The sequence below is a fragment of the Rhamphochromis sp. 'chilingali' genome (assembly GCF_963969265.1).
Source record: "Rhamphochromis sp. 'chilingali' genome assembly, chromosome: 11".
In the NCBI taxonomy this organism is placed as follows: Eukaryota; Metazoa; Chordata; class Actinopteri; order Cichliformes; family Cichlidae; genus Rhamphochromis; species Rhamphochromis sp. 'chilingali'.
The window spans coordinates 29460431-29476378 of record NC_137938.1 but is presented as its reverse complement, the minus strand read 5'-3'; the positions used below and the strand labels follow the sequence as shown (position 1 = coordinate 29476378).

The 15948-nt window shown below is 37.8% G+C and overlaps 3 protein-coding genes across 3 annotated transcripts in view; 2 read left to right on the top strand and 1 right to left on the bottom strand.

The window, feature by feature from the left end:
• Positions 1-1031: 1031 nt before the first annotated feature.
• LOC308405712 (histone H1-like) overlaps positions 1032-15948 on the bottom strand; it is a 160907-nt gene continuing 145990 nt past the window's right edge. Inside the window, exon 2 of the mRNA XM_080896424.1 lies at positions 1032-3961. The gene's annotated coding sequence lies outside the window, so the exon portion shown is untranslated. The remainder of the gene's footprint in view (positions 3962-15948) is intronic.
• LOC308405711 (uncharacterized protein) lies at positions 5120-7791 on the top strand. The gene is made up of 5 exons (XM_080896423.1): positions 5120-5218; positions 5744-5893; positions 6317-6817; positions 6914-6974; positions 7561-7791. The coding sequence occupies exons 2-5, from the start codon at positions 5755-5757 to the stop codon at positions 7625-7627; spliced, it is 768 nt and encodes a 255-aa protein (XP_080752549.1). The 5' UTR covers positions 5120-5218; positions 5744-5754; the 3' UTR covers positions 7628-7791.
• On the top strand, positions 13557-15059 carry LOC308405503 (B-cell receptor CD22-like; the record flags this gene model as incomplete). The annotated part of the gene is made up of 4 exons (XM_080896177.1): positions 13557-13845; positions 14410-14673; positions 14760-14856; positions 14948-15059. Coding segments are annotated over 4 exons (762 nt in total), but the record flags the coding sequence as incomplete, so codon positions are not given.

Here is a 15948-nt window from a genome sequence, read left to right as displayed (position 1 = left end):
TCTTTCTTTGCTGATAGTGGAACCTATCGTCGCATTTAGTTTCCACTCTCAGCAAAATGACGTCATTTCAAAAAGAAAAAGAAGAACTTTAGTTTGGATTACATCGCTGAATCCTTTTGGACTGGGACTGTCATTTAATAATTGTCCCAAATAAGTGGCTTTCTCCAGAGTCCATTTAAATGTGGAGAACTCACTTGGCACAATTGTCTCGACGACGTGTAGCGCTTTTAATTCCCGACGTGCAGATCTGCTTAAAGAACAGAGATTATCGAACAAAACTTTCAGTGCACTGTGAAAGTATCAAAATAAAAAGGCCTTGTTAAGTCATGACACAAGCTCCTCATCTCAGGAGGGTAAATCATACCATTAGCATGGTTCATCATACCATCATACTAATCGGCAGGCTCAACTTCACAACAAAAGAAAAATCATCAGCTAGATTCACTCCAAATCAACCATCAGCTGCACAACACAACATAACCTTAATGCCTTATTAGCTATGAGTTTAATCCCCAGGTCTGTGCTCTTCACTCATTTAGGTCACAGATTTATTTTATTCAATTTTCCTTTTCCCTTCATCATAAAACATGTGACATGCTGTCATGCACTTCACAAAACAGTCTGTTCTGACGTATTCAGAGTTGTGTATCTAAATACAGGATTCACTCGCACATCAAAGCAGGAAACTCAGTGTTTTAGAGTCTCCACTCAACACACAACAACTCCAACACATCTCATTCACTCATACTAGAATTCAGTCACCTTTCATTAATCTAAAACCGATCAACTAATTTGCATATCAGCTATTAACCCACTAAGTTGACAGGACGACAGAAAAGCATGTTCAAAATAGTATCACAAAAGACAATTTCCCTCATACAGTAAATCACTTGTGCTGCATTAATCAAGCAGGAAGCTTCTCCCAATTTACTATATTAACAACTAAATTTATTGTCTGATCACTGGTTGGTCAAACCAGGATCTTTTTTCCCACAAAAGTTAAACTGTTGTCCTGCAACCTGGAGAGTCAATTTTTTGCATTGGATACATTCAGTATTTAATAACAAGTGTCTGCTAAATTGACACTAATTTAACACTGATGAAAGATAACAAGCTAATTTTCATTACATGTGTTTGTGTTATTAGGCAGGTCTAATGCATGTCTGTGGAGCTGCATCTCCAGCAGAGCATGTTCTTAAAGCTGCCTTTCCTACACACTTCTCTGCTATTATTTAATCATTTCTTAACTAATGTGCTATGAGTCTTCATGAGTCATTTTGTGTTTGGAATTGTTAGTAGGGTTAATGCATGTTCTGCTTGTGTGTGTGTGATTTTGTATATGTTTCTATTTTCGCAATGTTTCAGACTCCGTCTCAATTTTCCAACTTAAGCAGTCAGTTTTCTTTTCCCCAGGTTTGCTAACCCAAATTTTGATTTCCCACATTAAAAATAAAATTTGTGTTCTCACCACTCTCATTCTATTGTCCTCTGATGCGGTTGACTTCGTGCTAGTGGCTGAAGTGCTGCTGCTGCTGCTGCCTTCCTGGGCGACTTCTTAGCAGCTGCTTTTGCTTCTGCAGCCTCTGCTCCGATACTGCCGCTGCTGATCAGGTTTTTTCAGGGAAGAGTGAGAGTTTTGAGACAGATCGTGCTGTAAATAAGTCAGCCAGAAACTTGGCTTGAACGTTTCCAATTGTTAAACTATAACTTTTCTTCCGACCGCTGCATGTGGAAAATTGATTCAGGTCTGCTTTTCACCTGAAAGTGACAACTAAGACATTTTCATTATTATCATCAATGCTTAATCAACACATATCTCTCTCTCTCTCTCTCGCTCTGTGTTTTTGTGAACAATCCTTTCTTAAAAGCAGAAAATGAAATTATAGTTGTTTTTTTGGTTGATCAACACAAAACCTTTTTCCTATGATTATTTTTTTTCTACAATATAAATTCTCCCTCTTATTCACTTTTTTTTTTTTTTATTTACAATAGCTGGTGACCTGCAAAATCACCGCTGTCACTCACAATCAAAGGCAATTACTCTTGCACAGTGCACAAAAACACTGTGATGTCAGACACATTCACACTCACTTTGTCATCTGCATAAATAAATCATATGGCTGGAGATATGTGCCATGGTGATCCATAGGCATGATCACACGTTTATTTAATTATTTTCAACCCAACAAAACAAATAAACAAAAACATGATGCTGATGCTATGAACACTCCACACACAAGAGTCAAGATGCAGGAAAACTGCTCATGGAAACGCTGCACACTCCAGTTATCACAGTTATCATAGCGCCGTTTCCCTCTCTTAGAGTAGTTCTCAGACAGCTCTCGATCTGATAATGTGTAGCCTGCCCATCAGCTCAGAAGAAAAAAAAAACTGCAACGCAACATCACACAGTAGTTGCTCTGCCCACAGCGGCAAAGTCTTACACTTTCATATTCAACTCAGCTTCTCCATCATGTACTTTTAGATGCTTCATACAGGGTTCAGCATATTAATTGTTTTCACAGGTGTGCTCTACATCTCAACAATGGTTCATAATAAGACGACAGTCTTCCACACAGGTCAAGTGCCTCTATGCACTTCATTAGTTTAAATATTTACCTATATCACTTCACCTCACATGTCATCGTACTGAATTTAAGCAACCACAAGCGTAATGTAGATGACTTTTAACAACTATCCACCTCAATTACGTCTATGGTCTGGCACACAGGCTGAAGAGTTAACGTTTTGTGTCAGCAAGGGGTGGGGGGACAGCCACCCACCAGAGCATAGCTGCTGATGTGGGCTGGCCTTCTCCACACGCTCTTCAAGGCTGGTGTGTTTTCTGAAAACTTCTAACATTTTAATCTCTTCCATTTTTAAGCCTGCGATTAACCGCACGGCTCAGGTCCGCGTGAAACCCGCGTGACCGCGCTCGCGTGAACCCGCGCAGCTGTGGAGCCGTCGCTCCCTCTCTTTTTTACATAAATACTTTGTGCTGCCAGGAGCAAAGTCCAGCACAAACGTCTGTCTCCCTCCGACTCACTCTTGGTTGCTTAGAAACCCATGATAACAACAACAGTCGGCGTCACAGACCACGTGTTCTGCTCCGCACACACCCACACAACAACAACAACGATGACGACGACAACAAAAACAACACAAAATAGGCCTATCGTCCAGCACAGTCTGGACCCCGCGGAACTTCTCAACGCCCCACAAAGTGGCGGAGAACTCACCTCTCGCCACACAAAGTAGCGAGGAACCTCTTGCTCCACAAAGTAGCAAGGAACCTCTTGCTCCACAAAGTAGCAAGGAACCCGGGTATCGCTCCACAAAGTAGCGAACTTCTCAACGCCTCACACAGTGGCGGAGACTGCACAACCACACGGTTATAGAGTCGGGCTCTTCTCAACGCCTCACACAGTGGCGGAGACTGCACAACCACACGGTTATAGAGTCGGGCTCTTCTCAACGCCTCACACAGTGGCGGAGACTGCACAACGACACGGTTATAGAGTCGGCCTCTTTAAACTTACTTGGCGTTGCTTAGAGTGTAATATCAGCCCGAATCCCGCCGACCGTCATTCATCGAGGAGAAAAGACAGACCGCGAATCCACAGGAACTTCCTGGCTGACGTCAGTCTTTCAGCGTGCCTCTCCTCCCCTCGGTGAATGCGATTCCAGGGCTCCAGCATCGAAGGACCAATTAATGATAGGTTTGTAGCTTGAACCCATCCGCTGGAACGTTGAAGACAATATAATTACACTGCTAAGCAAGACACAAATAGGCAAAGTTCTTCATGTTACTCGTGCACGGGAGAGACCGGACAGAGCGCCGTCCCTTCGCTTGACCCCAGTCGCTCTCGTCCGTCCTCCCGTAACACTGTCCTTTTATTGAGGTTACATGAATATGCATAGGTTCATTAACATACGACGTCTACATACAAACAAAGAGTACCTTGCCTGTGTGTGTGTGTGTGTGTGTGTGTGTGTGGTCAAAGGGTCAAACATCCTTGGTCAGGAAGAGGGTAGACTAGACCCCCCCCCCCGGTGAGGAAGTCCAGCAGTTCATCTAAACAGAAAAGCACTTAGACTAGAACAGACGTAGCTACGTTAATCCTACCATAAAACAATTAAGACAAGATGCGACCTCTTCCCGTGCTCCCAGGATGTAGGTGTGCATTCTAGTGTGGAATACACACCAAGCCTCTGTAGCCTGTTAAAGATCACACAACTTATCACTACACAATTGATTATACACCTCTAAGCATCTATGGTTAAATATTTCTAAGCATAAATAACAATCAACAATACAAACTCTAACAATAACTTTACGTTGTATGCAGAGTGGAGTTAAATCAGTGAGTAAACATTTCTAAGGACACTTAAGCCCCTCTCTTCGTCACACTGTGACTAGACGATTGTTTAGGTGGACACTGACTGACTTAGACTGGTTCTTTTAAAACAAAGATCATTGTTAACGTGTTTAACTTCCTGGAGACTTGTAATGTCATTCGACGTGTTTCAATGATGACGCAGCAAAACTAACTATGGCAAACTATTTAGATCAGCACTGGATAAATATGAACAAACTTTACACAAGACAGAAAATATCATCATTGATACATTTTATTTCTCTGCATAGATGTTGCTGTGAATTTCTTTAAATATGGTATGAATAGTAACTGACATTTAAGCATGAACTAATCTCGTTTTAGTCTCCAGTGATCAATGTCATTGTGATTTCATATCAGTTTGATTCTAAATATTTCAAGGAGAGATGTTCTGCAACTCCAAATGCACAAATACACATAGATTAATCAGGGTCACATCTCCAGTACAGTTAAATTGCAAAATTCAAATGAGTAAAGTCCATAGTTTGCCCCGGAATAATCTTTTTGGGTGCTGTCATTTTTTATTCGAGTCCATGACAACGATCGATGCAATGGTCAGATTCTGGGTGATTTAATGTCATATGGGCTTGGTAAAAGAATATAATCCATGTCCTAACAATGATCACAGCCACCTTTGTGTATTGTGTCACGAACATTAAAAATTTTCCTGTTTCACAAGTGAAACTCCCCAGACAACAAAGACAGCAGTAAAGCAGGCTGGTCCAGTGTTAAAGCGCATATATAAACTCACAGGCTGTGTTTGCAAACATTAACAGAGGGAAATTTCTCTGGGTTAACTGTCCATCGGGTAGATCACAGTGGTAAGGAAGATTTTCTTCTTCTTTGATTATCACTTAGTGCTTGTTATATTCGCAAAACAAAAATTACATCCTGTTCCATCACTTGCTCTGTTAGTGGTTTTTAAAAAAAATTTTAACACTGACTTCATTGTAGAGTTAGAAAAAAAATGAATGAGGAGAAATTATTTGACAATAAACTGTGTTGACTCCATCTGCTTTAAAGTCAGGGAGTGTGTGCTCGTTTGAAAACCTTATTTTAAACCAACAGATCCAAACAATCAAAATTAGTTTTAACAAATCTTAAAAGTTCTGCAATTACATTGTGGAAAACCGAATACAGATTAATAACAAAATCTTGCAACTTTCATTTATTTGTATGTATCCTTTAACTTATTTTTGACATTTTGTAGAAATGTGAATGAGTGTCATCAAACAAGAAAAAAGCCATGAATCCATATAGATTTTTAGCAATTTGAGAAATTGGGGTACATATACAAATTTTAACAAATATATTTTAAGGGTTTTTTTTTTCATGTTTTCCCACAGAAAGTGCTGACATGAAACTCGGGTTGCTTGTTGTGGTGGCTGTGGCAGTTCTGCTGCCCAGCTTTTCTGAGAGCCGGATCGTCTCCAAATGCGAGCTCCAAGACAAGCTTGGGAAAGTGATACGTCTGCCCAGGACACTCTTGGCTATAAGTAAGTCCAGTGACTTAAATCCATGACAAAAGTCTGTACCTTAGCTGTAGACTAGAATACCACTGGGGTATTTAAGCCTAATGCTGTTTTTTGATTCTTCTGTATTAGAAGAAAATATTAACTTTTATAAATCTGATAGCTTCAGTTATCAGTTCAAAGGCAGCAGTAAGAGCACAGAGAGAGAGAGAGAGCCTAGACCAGTTTGTCTATTCATTTATAAATAAATCTGACATCCAATGAAATATATTTCATGTGGCCCCCATGACTGAAAAAAGTAACCACTAAAGTAAAACTAAAAGCACATACATTTGAAAGAAAACAGAAAGAAAATAGCAACTCTTACTGGCTATCACCTTTATAATTGCATTTTTTTTCTCCTTTGTTTGCTTTTACTTCTTTGCATGTGTGACTTGTTTGCCACAGTTGTCTGTGAAGTGGACAGGATCTCTCATCTGAACACCAGCTTGGTCAATGTGCTTGGCAAGCGCACAACTACCACACTAAAGCCAACAACCCCCTCCACAACAGCAGTCACCTTAACGACCACTGGAGCGACGACACTGACAAGCACCAACTCAGCAACCACTGACCTGACTGCTACTACTACTACTACTTCTACTGCTATTACTACTACTACTACTGTCATGACTACTAGCCCTGCGATTACTAACTCCACCATCAGCTCAGTGAACACAACCCTTGTGTCAAACAGCACAAGTGGCATGAACAGAAGAAAGCGACATGCTCACTCGAGCAGTGAGGAGGAGATCGGGCAAATTGGCGGAGGAGTGGAAGACAGCAGTGAGGAGGAAAACTTGAAGCCTTCGTCCCTCGGCCTTTACGGGCTCTTCCAGCTGCCTGACAACATTTTCTGTAATTCGGGGCTTCGTCCATCCAGAAATGTTTGCCGCACCTCCTGCAACTGTGAGTTCTTGCACCCACAGCGGGTTAATTTATTATGTTTTGTTTTTTTGTTTTTTTTATTTTGCATATTAAAAATTGTTTCTTTTTTCCTCGCAGCCTTCACTGACAATAACATAACTGACGATATTGCTTGTTTCATCAACACTGGTTACTGGAGGTAAGTTTCTGGACAGCATAATACATATAGGTCAAATAAATAATCAAACCTTTGAATAAATATCACATGCCTGTGATGAATTATTTGACTAATTTATTTGCAGTATATATACTGTACAACAATTGACAAATTAAAGAAAAATCCGATATAAACTGATTTAGCAAGCTGTGACATTAATACAGCTTCAGCACTCCCTTGCATGTCTCTGGAACTTTAATGTAAGGACTGAACACCATTGTTAAGAAATCACTGTCTGAGATGCTGGTTAGGATTTCTGAAGGGGATCCACCTCATATATAGATGCAATAATCAAACATTACAAATGTGTACAGCTTAGCTCACTCAGTAAAGCATGTGATCAATATGCCATAAGGTTAATGCTGAGGCCTGGGTTTGAATCTGTCCCCAAAATCAGTCATTGCATATCTTCCAACAACTGTCAAAAAAGTGCATTCTTTATATTAAAAAGAAGCAGATACACAAAAAGCTTAAGTGAAGACACTGAATATAACACAAATATGTTAATGTAAAGAGAAATACAACATATGGTGTTGCCTAATAATTACCTTTTGTTTTAATCCAACAGGAACATTGTGAGGAGAGCCTCTCACTCATGTCGTCACAACATGAATTTCTTAAGAGAATGTAAATAAGTGGATGTGGAATCACAGTTTTTCCCTGCAGAATCACAAAAAATTCTTCACAGTTTCCATCTCCAGTGATCTGTGATTAAGGAACCGCATGCTCCATTATCTACTTTACCTTATGAAGCACTATTTTCTTTCTTTGGTGGAGGAATCTTTCAATAAACATTACTTTGCAGCATATATACAGTGGTGTGAAACGTGTTTGCTTCCTTCCTATTTTCTGTTTTTTGTATGTTTGTCACACTTAAATGTTTCAGATCATCAAACAAATTTTACTATTAGACAAACTAAACACAAAATTAATGTTTTTTAATGAAGATGTTTATTATTAAGGGAAAAAAATCCAAACCTAAATGGCCTTCTGTGAAAAAGTGATTGCCCCCTAAACCTAATAATTGGTTGGGCCACCCTTAGGAGCAACAATTACAATCAACTAATCAAGCTTAAGAGGTTAATATTGTTTTTCTGAAGTCACGCAGAGGTGGACTTGCTGGTGTGTTTTGGATCATCGTAGTGCTACAGAACCCAAATGTGCTTCAGCTTGAAGTCACAAACAGATAGTCAGACATTCTCCATCAGATTTTTTTTTTGGCAGACAGCAGAATTCATGGTTCCATTTGCTACAGCAAGTATTCTAGGTCTCTGACATAGAGGCCAGGGAAGCAGAAGAACATCATATCAAAAAGTGCTAATCCCTGCTGGACATTTTTCAAAGCTGGGAGGGTGCTTATAGAATGCTACAGGTGATCCAGGAAAGAAGGACAACCAATAAGACTGAATAAGCAAAAACTCTGGTGATTCTTTATGTGTCAAGATTATTGGAGCAGCTGAGCTGTGTTACTTTCACTACCTAATATCTATGGGGCTTTGAAACCCCAAAACACATTAGTCTAAAAATTGGTCCAACTAAGAATCTGGTCCCTTGGCACAAGCAGAGCAATACAGAGTACACTGCTGCAAAAATTGTGGGGGAAACAAAGAAATGTCACTGTATACAGTCAGTTCTAGTGACAAGTATATCTAATGTTGACACTCACAGCAGGTTTTGTGTTATTTTCTCATTTTGCATCAGTTTTTAGCCTCACATCTGACTGACTTCTCTTTTTTTGGAACTCAGCAACATTTTTCCACATTTAGCTCAAAACCTTACAAAAACATGTTTTTTTAGTCATTTTTCACAACATTTACTAAAATATTTATAACTTTTTATGTTTAAAACACAACTGCTAACATAGCTGTGTTGCTAGGGATCACGTAGCATTATATACCATCTAGTCCAACTTCAGTAACCCTACAAAAGTCACTGCTGTCTAGTTTTCTGTTTTCAGAAATGTTACAGGCATAGCCCTTTAATGGTGAAGCCCTATGGGGAAAGTATTACAGGGTGTGGAAGGATGTGGGGGATGGTCCCTGGGTGTGTGAGTAGGGAAGAGAGGAAAGACAGGGGATCACGAGCAGCTACGGTAGAAACGAAAAGAGAAAAGCATTAAAAGTGTACATAATAACTCCGTGTACCACATAAAATCCGTTCAAAGTCAGTAAGTACAACCAGAATTCATACATAAGGTGCACTGTCAATTTTTGAAAAAATAAAAGGATTTTAAATGTGCCTTATAGTCTGAAAAATACAGTAATCTGCACATTTCAACTTTTTTCTCAAACCAGACTTATGACTTTTTTCTCAAAGTAATTACAACTTTAATTTCAAATTTCAAAGTGATCAACATTTTTTTAATTTGGCTCGAATACTCCTTCATATACAACACATTCAGTGAAACAGGGTGTCAGAAAAAAGGCAGTGATTAATACAGTCACTGCTGGCAACACAGATATCTAAGTTTCACACTCAAAAGAACTTTTCTGTTAGTTCCACTTTTGAAATCATTTTAAAGCACTTTTTAGAAAACCTCACATCTGGGAAATTGACTGCTCATTAGACATAATGAGAATGTAAGCTATCATAGAAACTTTAGAAAAAGTCAAAAAGATTGACTGAAAAAAGGTAAGCAATTCATTTTTGTTTTTAATTTTAAGACTTTCATGATAGTCAGTAGGTCATTAATTCTCTGTCTACAGAAGACTTTTGCTCTGAGTATTTCAGAAACATGAATTATGTTGGTTTCAGAAAGAATGCTTTAATCCGGAAACTTCCTCTTTTTTTCCTCTTGCATCATTTAATGTTTTAGACTTTCTGAAATGAAAGATGTATGTTTTTATATTATTTGCTTTTTTACAAAACTAAAAACATATGGGTCATTTATTTTAAAGATCATAATGAACTAGCCCTGATGTCACTGCTGAAACAAGTTTAATTTCTGTTATCTTATGTGAGTTTATTTGTTTATTTTGTTCTAAAATTAAATGTTACTGCTAATGGCTTACTTGCCTGACTTGTATACAGTGGATGTTTTATATATTTGAACTAAATGACACATATACATTTTTATTTTTTAAACTAATGCTGATTGTCCGATTTTTGTTAAAGTATATGATCTAAAATGTTTAATAATTCATATAATTATCAGTGTTGGGAACTTTTAAAATGTATTCCACTACAGATTACAGAATGCATGGACCAAAATGTAGTGTGTAACTTATTCTGTTAAGTTACGCAATGTGAGTAACATATTCTAAATGCTTTGGATTACTTGATATATTGTCATGCTTTTTGCAACTACATGAATGTACTATTGCTGTGTGATTTATTGTTATTAGTGAAGGCTACTCTCCACCGAGTTGACATTGTTAGCTGGCATTTGCTGGGGTTAGTTCAGTCTGTTAGACTTGATTGATAGCATTAACAACCTGCTAACTCCAAATGATCATGTGCAGTTCTGAAAGCAATACCAACTAGATTTTTAAATTTTAATATAAAATGAGTAAGAGTAGGGTGGACATTAAGTAAGGCTGCACTTTTAGCAGTGATCTCATTTGGAACCTATTTCTGTATCAGTAATAGGTTTTCTTTCTGTCTGCTTTTAGAACTGCAGATGATTATTTGCAGCTAGCAGGTTGAAATGCAGCTTTCAGTAATTGTAATAAATCACACAGCAATAGTACATAGAAGATATTGAAGTGGCACATAACCCAGGTAGCTGCCACAACTAAAACAAGGTAGTTATAGTAGGCTAACGTTAGTTTTTTAAAAAGAACTTACTTCCAGATGTTCCTTGAGGTTGGAGGTGGAGTCTTTTGATGCTGAGAGCAGCTCGGTTGCTGGCAAACAGAGCCTGCATTGCATGGTCAGATTTCGCCCACCCCTTTCTTCTTTAAATGTGAAGTGGTGTTGGAATTTCAAAGTAAGAAATGCATTCCTGTATGTGCACTGCCGGCTCTATTGTGCTGGCTCCAGTCCATTAGTGATGTGCGAGTCATGAACGAATCATTCAGTACTCAAGAACCACTTAACTGACTTGTGAATCATAATTCACAATCCAAACTGACTCCTTCACTGACTCATCCCTGTTACTGTTAGCAAACTAATTTCATTAGTTGCATATGTGTAATTTCATATGTGCTTGCGCTACATATGACTTACTCCCCCCTCCCTCCTGGTTCTCAGCTGCTGAAACTCAGAGCATGTTACTGTGGAAGAGTCGCTCCTTCACCTGAGATGAAGTCTGATAGTCTGACTGACGCAATATAACATTCAGTCTACAATTTGTTTGTTTTGCAAAGATAATAAGCAGACTAAAGGAAAAAATATATGAACTCAGTTCCACCACTATAAAAAAAAAATATACAGTGTCTGACTCACATTCTGCTGCTGCAATTATGTAAGTAAAATCAGAATTTCACTAAATTATTTAGATGAGAAAATATATATTTGACATATTTGAGGAAAATAATAATAAAATAAAATACATAAAATAAGTGTTCCCTTTAGAAATCTTTTTTTTCTCTTTTTTTGCTCTATAAAATAGGTGTTTTCTTTTTCAATCACTCATCTTAGCAGTAGGATTTACATGAAAAGAGAAACAAATTAAGTTTGAGTGAAAATGTACATTTTTTTCACTCTCTGGACTCAAATGACTCAAAAAAACATAAATTTTGGTGAGTGTCTCATTCAAACTCGAATCAGTAAAAAGAATCAAATTTACCATCACTAGAGTCTATTGTGTAACTGATGCCACCAACATTAATAAGGACTTGTACATTAGAGCCTCTTATTGCGTGTTTTGTTTGGGTTTCCGGCAATGTGTGGAATTACCAAAATTAGAGAGGGGATAGCCTAACATATGAAACATCAAAAGACCACAATCCATTTATTTCAACAAAGTAACTATTCTAATTATTACCTATCGAAGTAGTAACTATATCGGAATGCAATCACTCATATTTTGTATTTTAAATACATAACACAGGTACGTGTATTCCATTATTCCCCAACACTGATAATTATTTAGCCATATTATTTACTTTCCCAGAAACCCTCCAATACTGACTTGAAAAAAAAAAATACATTTACTGAGTCACATCTGACGACTGCTTTCAGTTTAAACTGCAGATTTCATGTACGTCATATTTTCATGTTTTTCAGTCGACACATGAGTTTGTGTACTGTGGGCTTTTAGATTCACTCTAATGCTCAAACAAGAAATTAGAATTATAGAAAATGTTTGCTATTGTCACTTGGCTTTGTGGTTTGCAGTGGGGGGTGTGCCATTAACAGTTCAAACCAAAAACAACAAAAAAAATAGCTGTGATGTATCGCTTATATTATATTACATTTAACAAATTCTCTTTCAAGTTTTCAGTTTTTTGTGAAGATGTGACAAACAAAAGATTTTTGCACTTACGAATACTACAAAAACAATTTTTGTCTATTTTTTCCCAGATTCACCCAAAGATGGCAGCAGTTCCATCAGTCCTTCTGGTCCAATAGTAGAACACCAAACAGTGACTCTGACATGCAGCAGTAATGCCCGCCCAGCAGTAGAAAACTACGCCTGTTACAGAGCTGATGGAGACCAGGAGGCTCTCACTGCGACTGGACACACTTTAAATATTACAGTTTCAACAATCGACACTAATTTCTTCTGCAATGCTACAAATACAGTTGGATTTAAAGCATCCATCAACCTCCAAATAGACGTGCGGTGTATATATTAATTTTACAAAATTACCACTTATGTACCCTGACTAGTACCCACCTAGAAATCCATTAATCGAGTTGCATGGTAGAAAAATATATGTATTTTTGTCTTCAGAATATTAGAGGCCAAGAAAAACACCTTGTCATTTTACTTCTCATTTTCTATTTAAAATAAAACTACATTTGTTTTTTTTCTACCGAACAAGCTTAGAAATAGGATTTTATGTTATTTGTCCCCAACCAAGTAATTACACGTAATGAATTAAATAATAATAATCATAATTTTCATGTGTAAGATGTCCAAATCATTCTATCGCAGGTATTCACACTTTTTCAGTGAGGGAGGAGCAGCTGGTGGGAAGACATATTCTGATGAGCAGTTCCTTTCAGGTCTCTAATGCTTTGTAAAATCGAGTGAAGTCACAATGAAGCTAAAGCAGTTCCACAAGTGTAATTTGTTCATGAATTGTCAGTAAATGGATGAAAAAACAAATCTTACCTATGAGTGAAATATCTACACCAGCTTGGGTAAAACTGTATTTCAGTGCATTATTACACCACAGTTTGAAATAGTATTTAGCACTTTGAAGGAGACTTGCATTATTGAAAGTTGTGGTGCAGTCTTTCTTTGTTAAGTCTCCTGTCATTTCTTTAGTTGGCTTTAGTTTTGCATTTTCACTGATAAATGAAGATGAATCACTCCAATATGCTTTACATGAATCATCTAAGTTAGTTTCAAATCTCGTCTCTACATCGAAGGAGCAGGGGATGGTCACACAGGATCCTCTCAAAACATTTATATTCTCTGGCATATTGACGTGCACCTGAAACACAACACAAACTCCATCCACACTGGAGGTGGAGGAGGGAGCCTCAGTGAGTCTGACGTGCTCTGCTCCAGCTCCATGTTGGTCTCATCCTCCAGCTCTGACATGGAGCCCTAACCTGGGTCAGAGTCAAGAGACACTGCAGGAGAATCAGGACAAAACTAAAGTCAAGACCTCTGTTATGAGTTTCAATGCTTCTCACCTCCATCATGGAAATAAAATCTCCTGCACTGCTGTCTACCAGAAACAAGATGGTAGCCCTGATGTCACTGCTGAAACAAGTTTAACTCCTGATATTTCATGTGAGTTTATTTTTTCTCTTCTAAACTGAAATCGTAATGATTTACTTTTCTTGACTTGGATTAAATTACACAAAATGATTAGTCAGTTACAGTTATTTTATCAGTATGCCATAACAATGTCTGAGTTTTATAAAATATAATGAAAGCTTTTAAAGTTTGAATTTAATGATTATTTAATGATTTATGTCTTTTTTGTTAGCTCTGCTTTTTAGCTTTAGGATGTCTTCAAAACTGACAATAAAACAAAACTACATTTAGTGAGTCATGTTGGACAGTTGTTTTTATTTTAAACAGCAGTTTTTCATTTACATCCTATGATAACATTTTCTCACATTATCATATTTCTAAATTAACACATGAGCTTGTCAGAGCTTTCAGATTCACTCTAAAGGTCGAACAAGAAAGTAGAATTGCAGAAACGTTTTACTTTTGACATTTGGCTTTCTGGTCTGTAATAGGATGATCTATTAATAGTTCCGTTAAAATGCAAAAGGAGCTGTGATGTGTGATTTACATAAAACCTACATATTACATTTAACAAATTATCATTGTACTGATTTTTAGATTCACCCAAAGATGTACAAATTTCAGTCAGTCCCTCTTGTCCAGTACCAGAGAACAGCAATATGACTCTGACCTGCAGCAGTAATGCCAACCCAGCAGTAGAAAACTACACCTGGTACAGAGCTGATGGAGACCAGGAGACTTTTATTAGGACAGGAATCAGCTTAAATATTAAAGTGTCCAGAGACAAAAGAAGATTTTTCTGCAAAGCTGAAAATGAGATCGGGGTTGGACGTTCTAACCTGACTCACCTTGATGTTCAGTGTATGTATCACACAATTAAAATATTTTAAGGTTTAAGCATAACTTGAGCAGCTATAATATATGCATGGTATCATTATTCATTGCAGATTGTGAAACACAGTGTGGATTTTACAGTGGAGTCCTTCCTTGGGTCCTTGCTGGTGTGTTTTTCAGTGTCACCGTGATCTGTGCAGCTTTCCTTTGGTATGTTTTAAAACTGGTTGTTGATTAAAACTAAAAGTCCTGCAGATGTTTCCATAAAATATTTTTCAATAATTGTTTTGTATTCTTCTAGCAAAGTACAAAAGAATGTGAAGCCACAAGAAGAGGACAGAACTTACATGTCACTGAATCGTAGAAATGTCGGCTCTTCAGAGTATGATGTCATTAACACAACTCCAAAGTGACCTTCACTGATCCTTCAGAATATATCTAATTTTGTTTTATTTTGTGTTTCTAGAGAAATAATTATGAGGTCTCATATTTTCAAATATGAAGTCTCAACAGAGTGAGCAACAGAGTGATAATATCTGAAAAAAAAGATCAGTTACGTCTTGTGGCCATAAAATGTTGAAGCCTCAATTTCATAATTTTTAAAGAAAGTCCACATCCTCTGTTAGCCCAGCCCCTGCAAATGTAGTCTCAGCAGAAAGCCCATGATGTCTCTTTGACAGTACAGCAGCAGTCACATAGACTGCATAAACGGTGCTCGGCGTGGAGGCCTCAGGCTCATGTCCCGACAGAGAACAAAAATTAATTGCTGGATCTTACAGATTGAATCTCCACTATGAGACTACATCCACAGATAAAGACAAAACCTTGACTGATGAAGCGTAGCGAGGGAAATATGTACCTAACCAAAGTCTACTTGCACATGAATTGACAACCTGATGAATACTTTCATGAGAAAGTTGCAGTTTCGTTCAGCTTCATCCTTATTCAGATGCTAAAAGCGAAGATCTTGGTTAGGAGGATCAATCTTCATTTGTAAATAAACGTTCTCAGTGTTGATACAGATACAGATCCTCCCTCGGTGACGATCACCTGTCCATCACCCTTTTCATTTCCACCTCAGATACTGAACTTGACTTTAAAGCACTTGTTAAAGCCCCAAAACGATGACACAAGAAAACAGAGCTGAAAAACTGAAGATGAAGTAATCAATATACAAGCAAACTACTAGGCTGCAAGCATTAAAAGAAAATGGATGAAGAAGTGCTATTGCAGCTGTTTCGGACTGAAACAGTCCTGCCGTGGTCATCCTGCATCACAGCATCATTCTGTAGTTATCACTGC

Coding starts and splice junctions, on each gene's coding strand:
- LOC308405711 (XM_080896423.1), top strand. CDS start 5,755: ATGAAACTCGGGTTGCTTGTTGTGGTGGCTGTGGCAGTTCTGCTGCCC. Junction 5,894..6,316: donor CAGGACACTCTTGGCTATAA/GTAAGTCCAGTG, acceptor TGTTTGCCACAG/TTGTCTGTGAAGTGGACAGG. Junction 6,975..7,560: donor ATCAACACTGGTTACTGGAG/GTAAGTTTCTGG, acceptor TTAATCCAACAG/GAACATTGTGAGGAGAGCCT.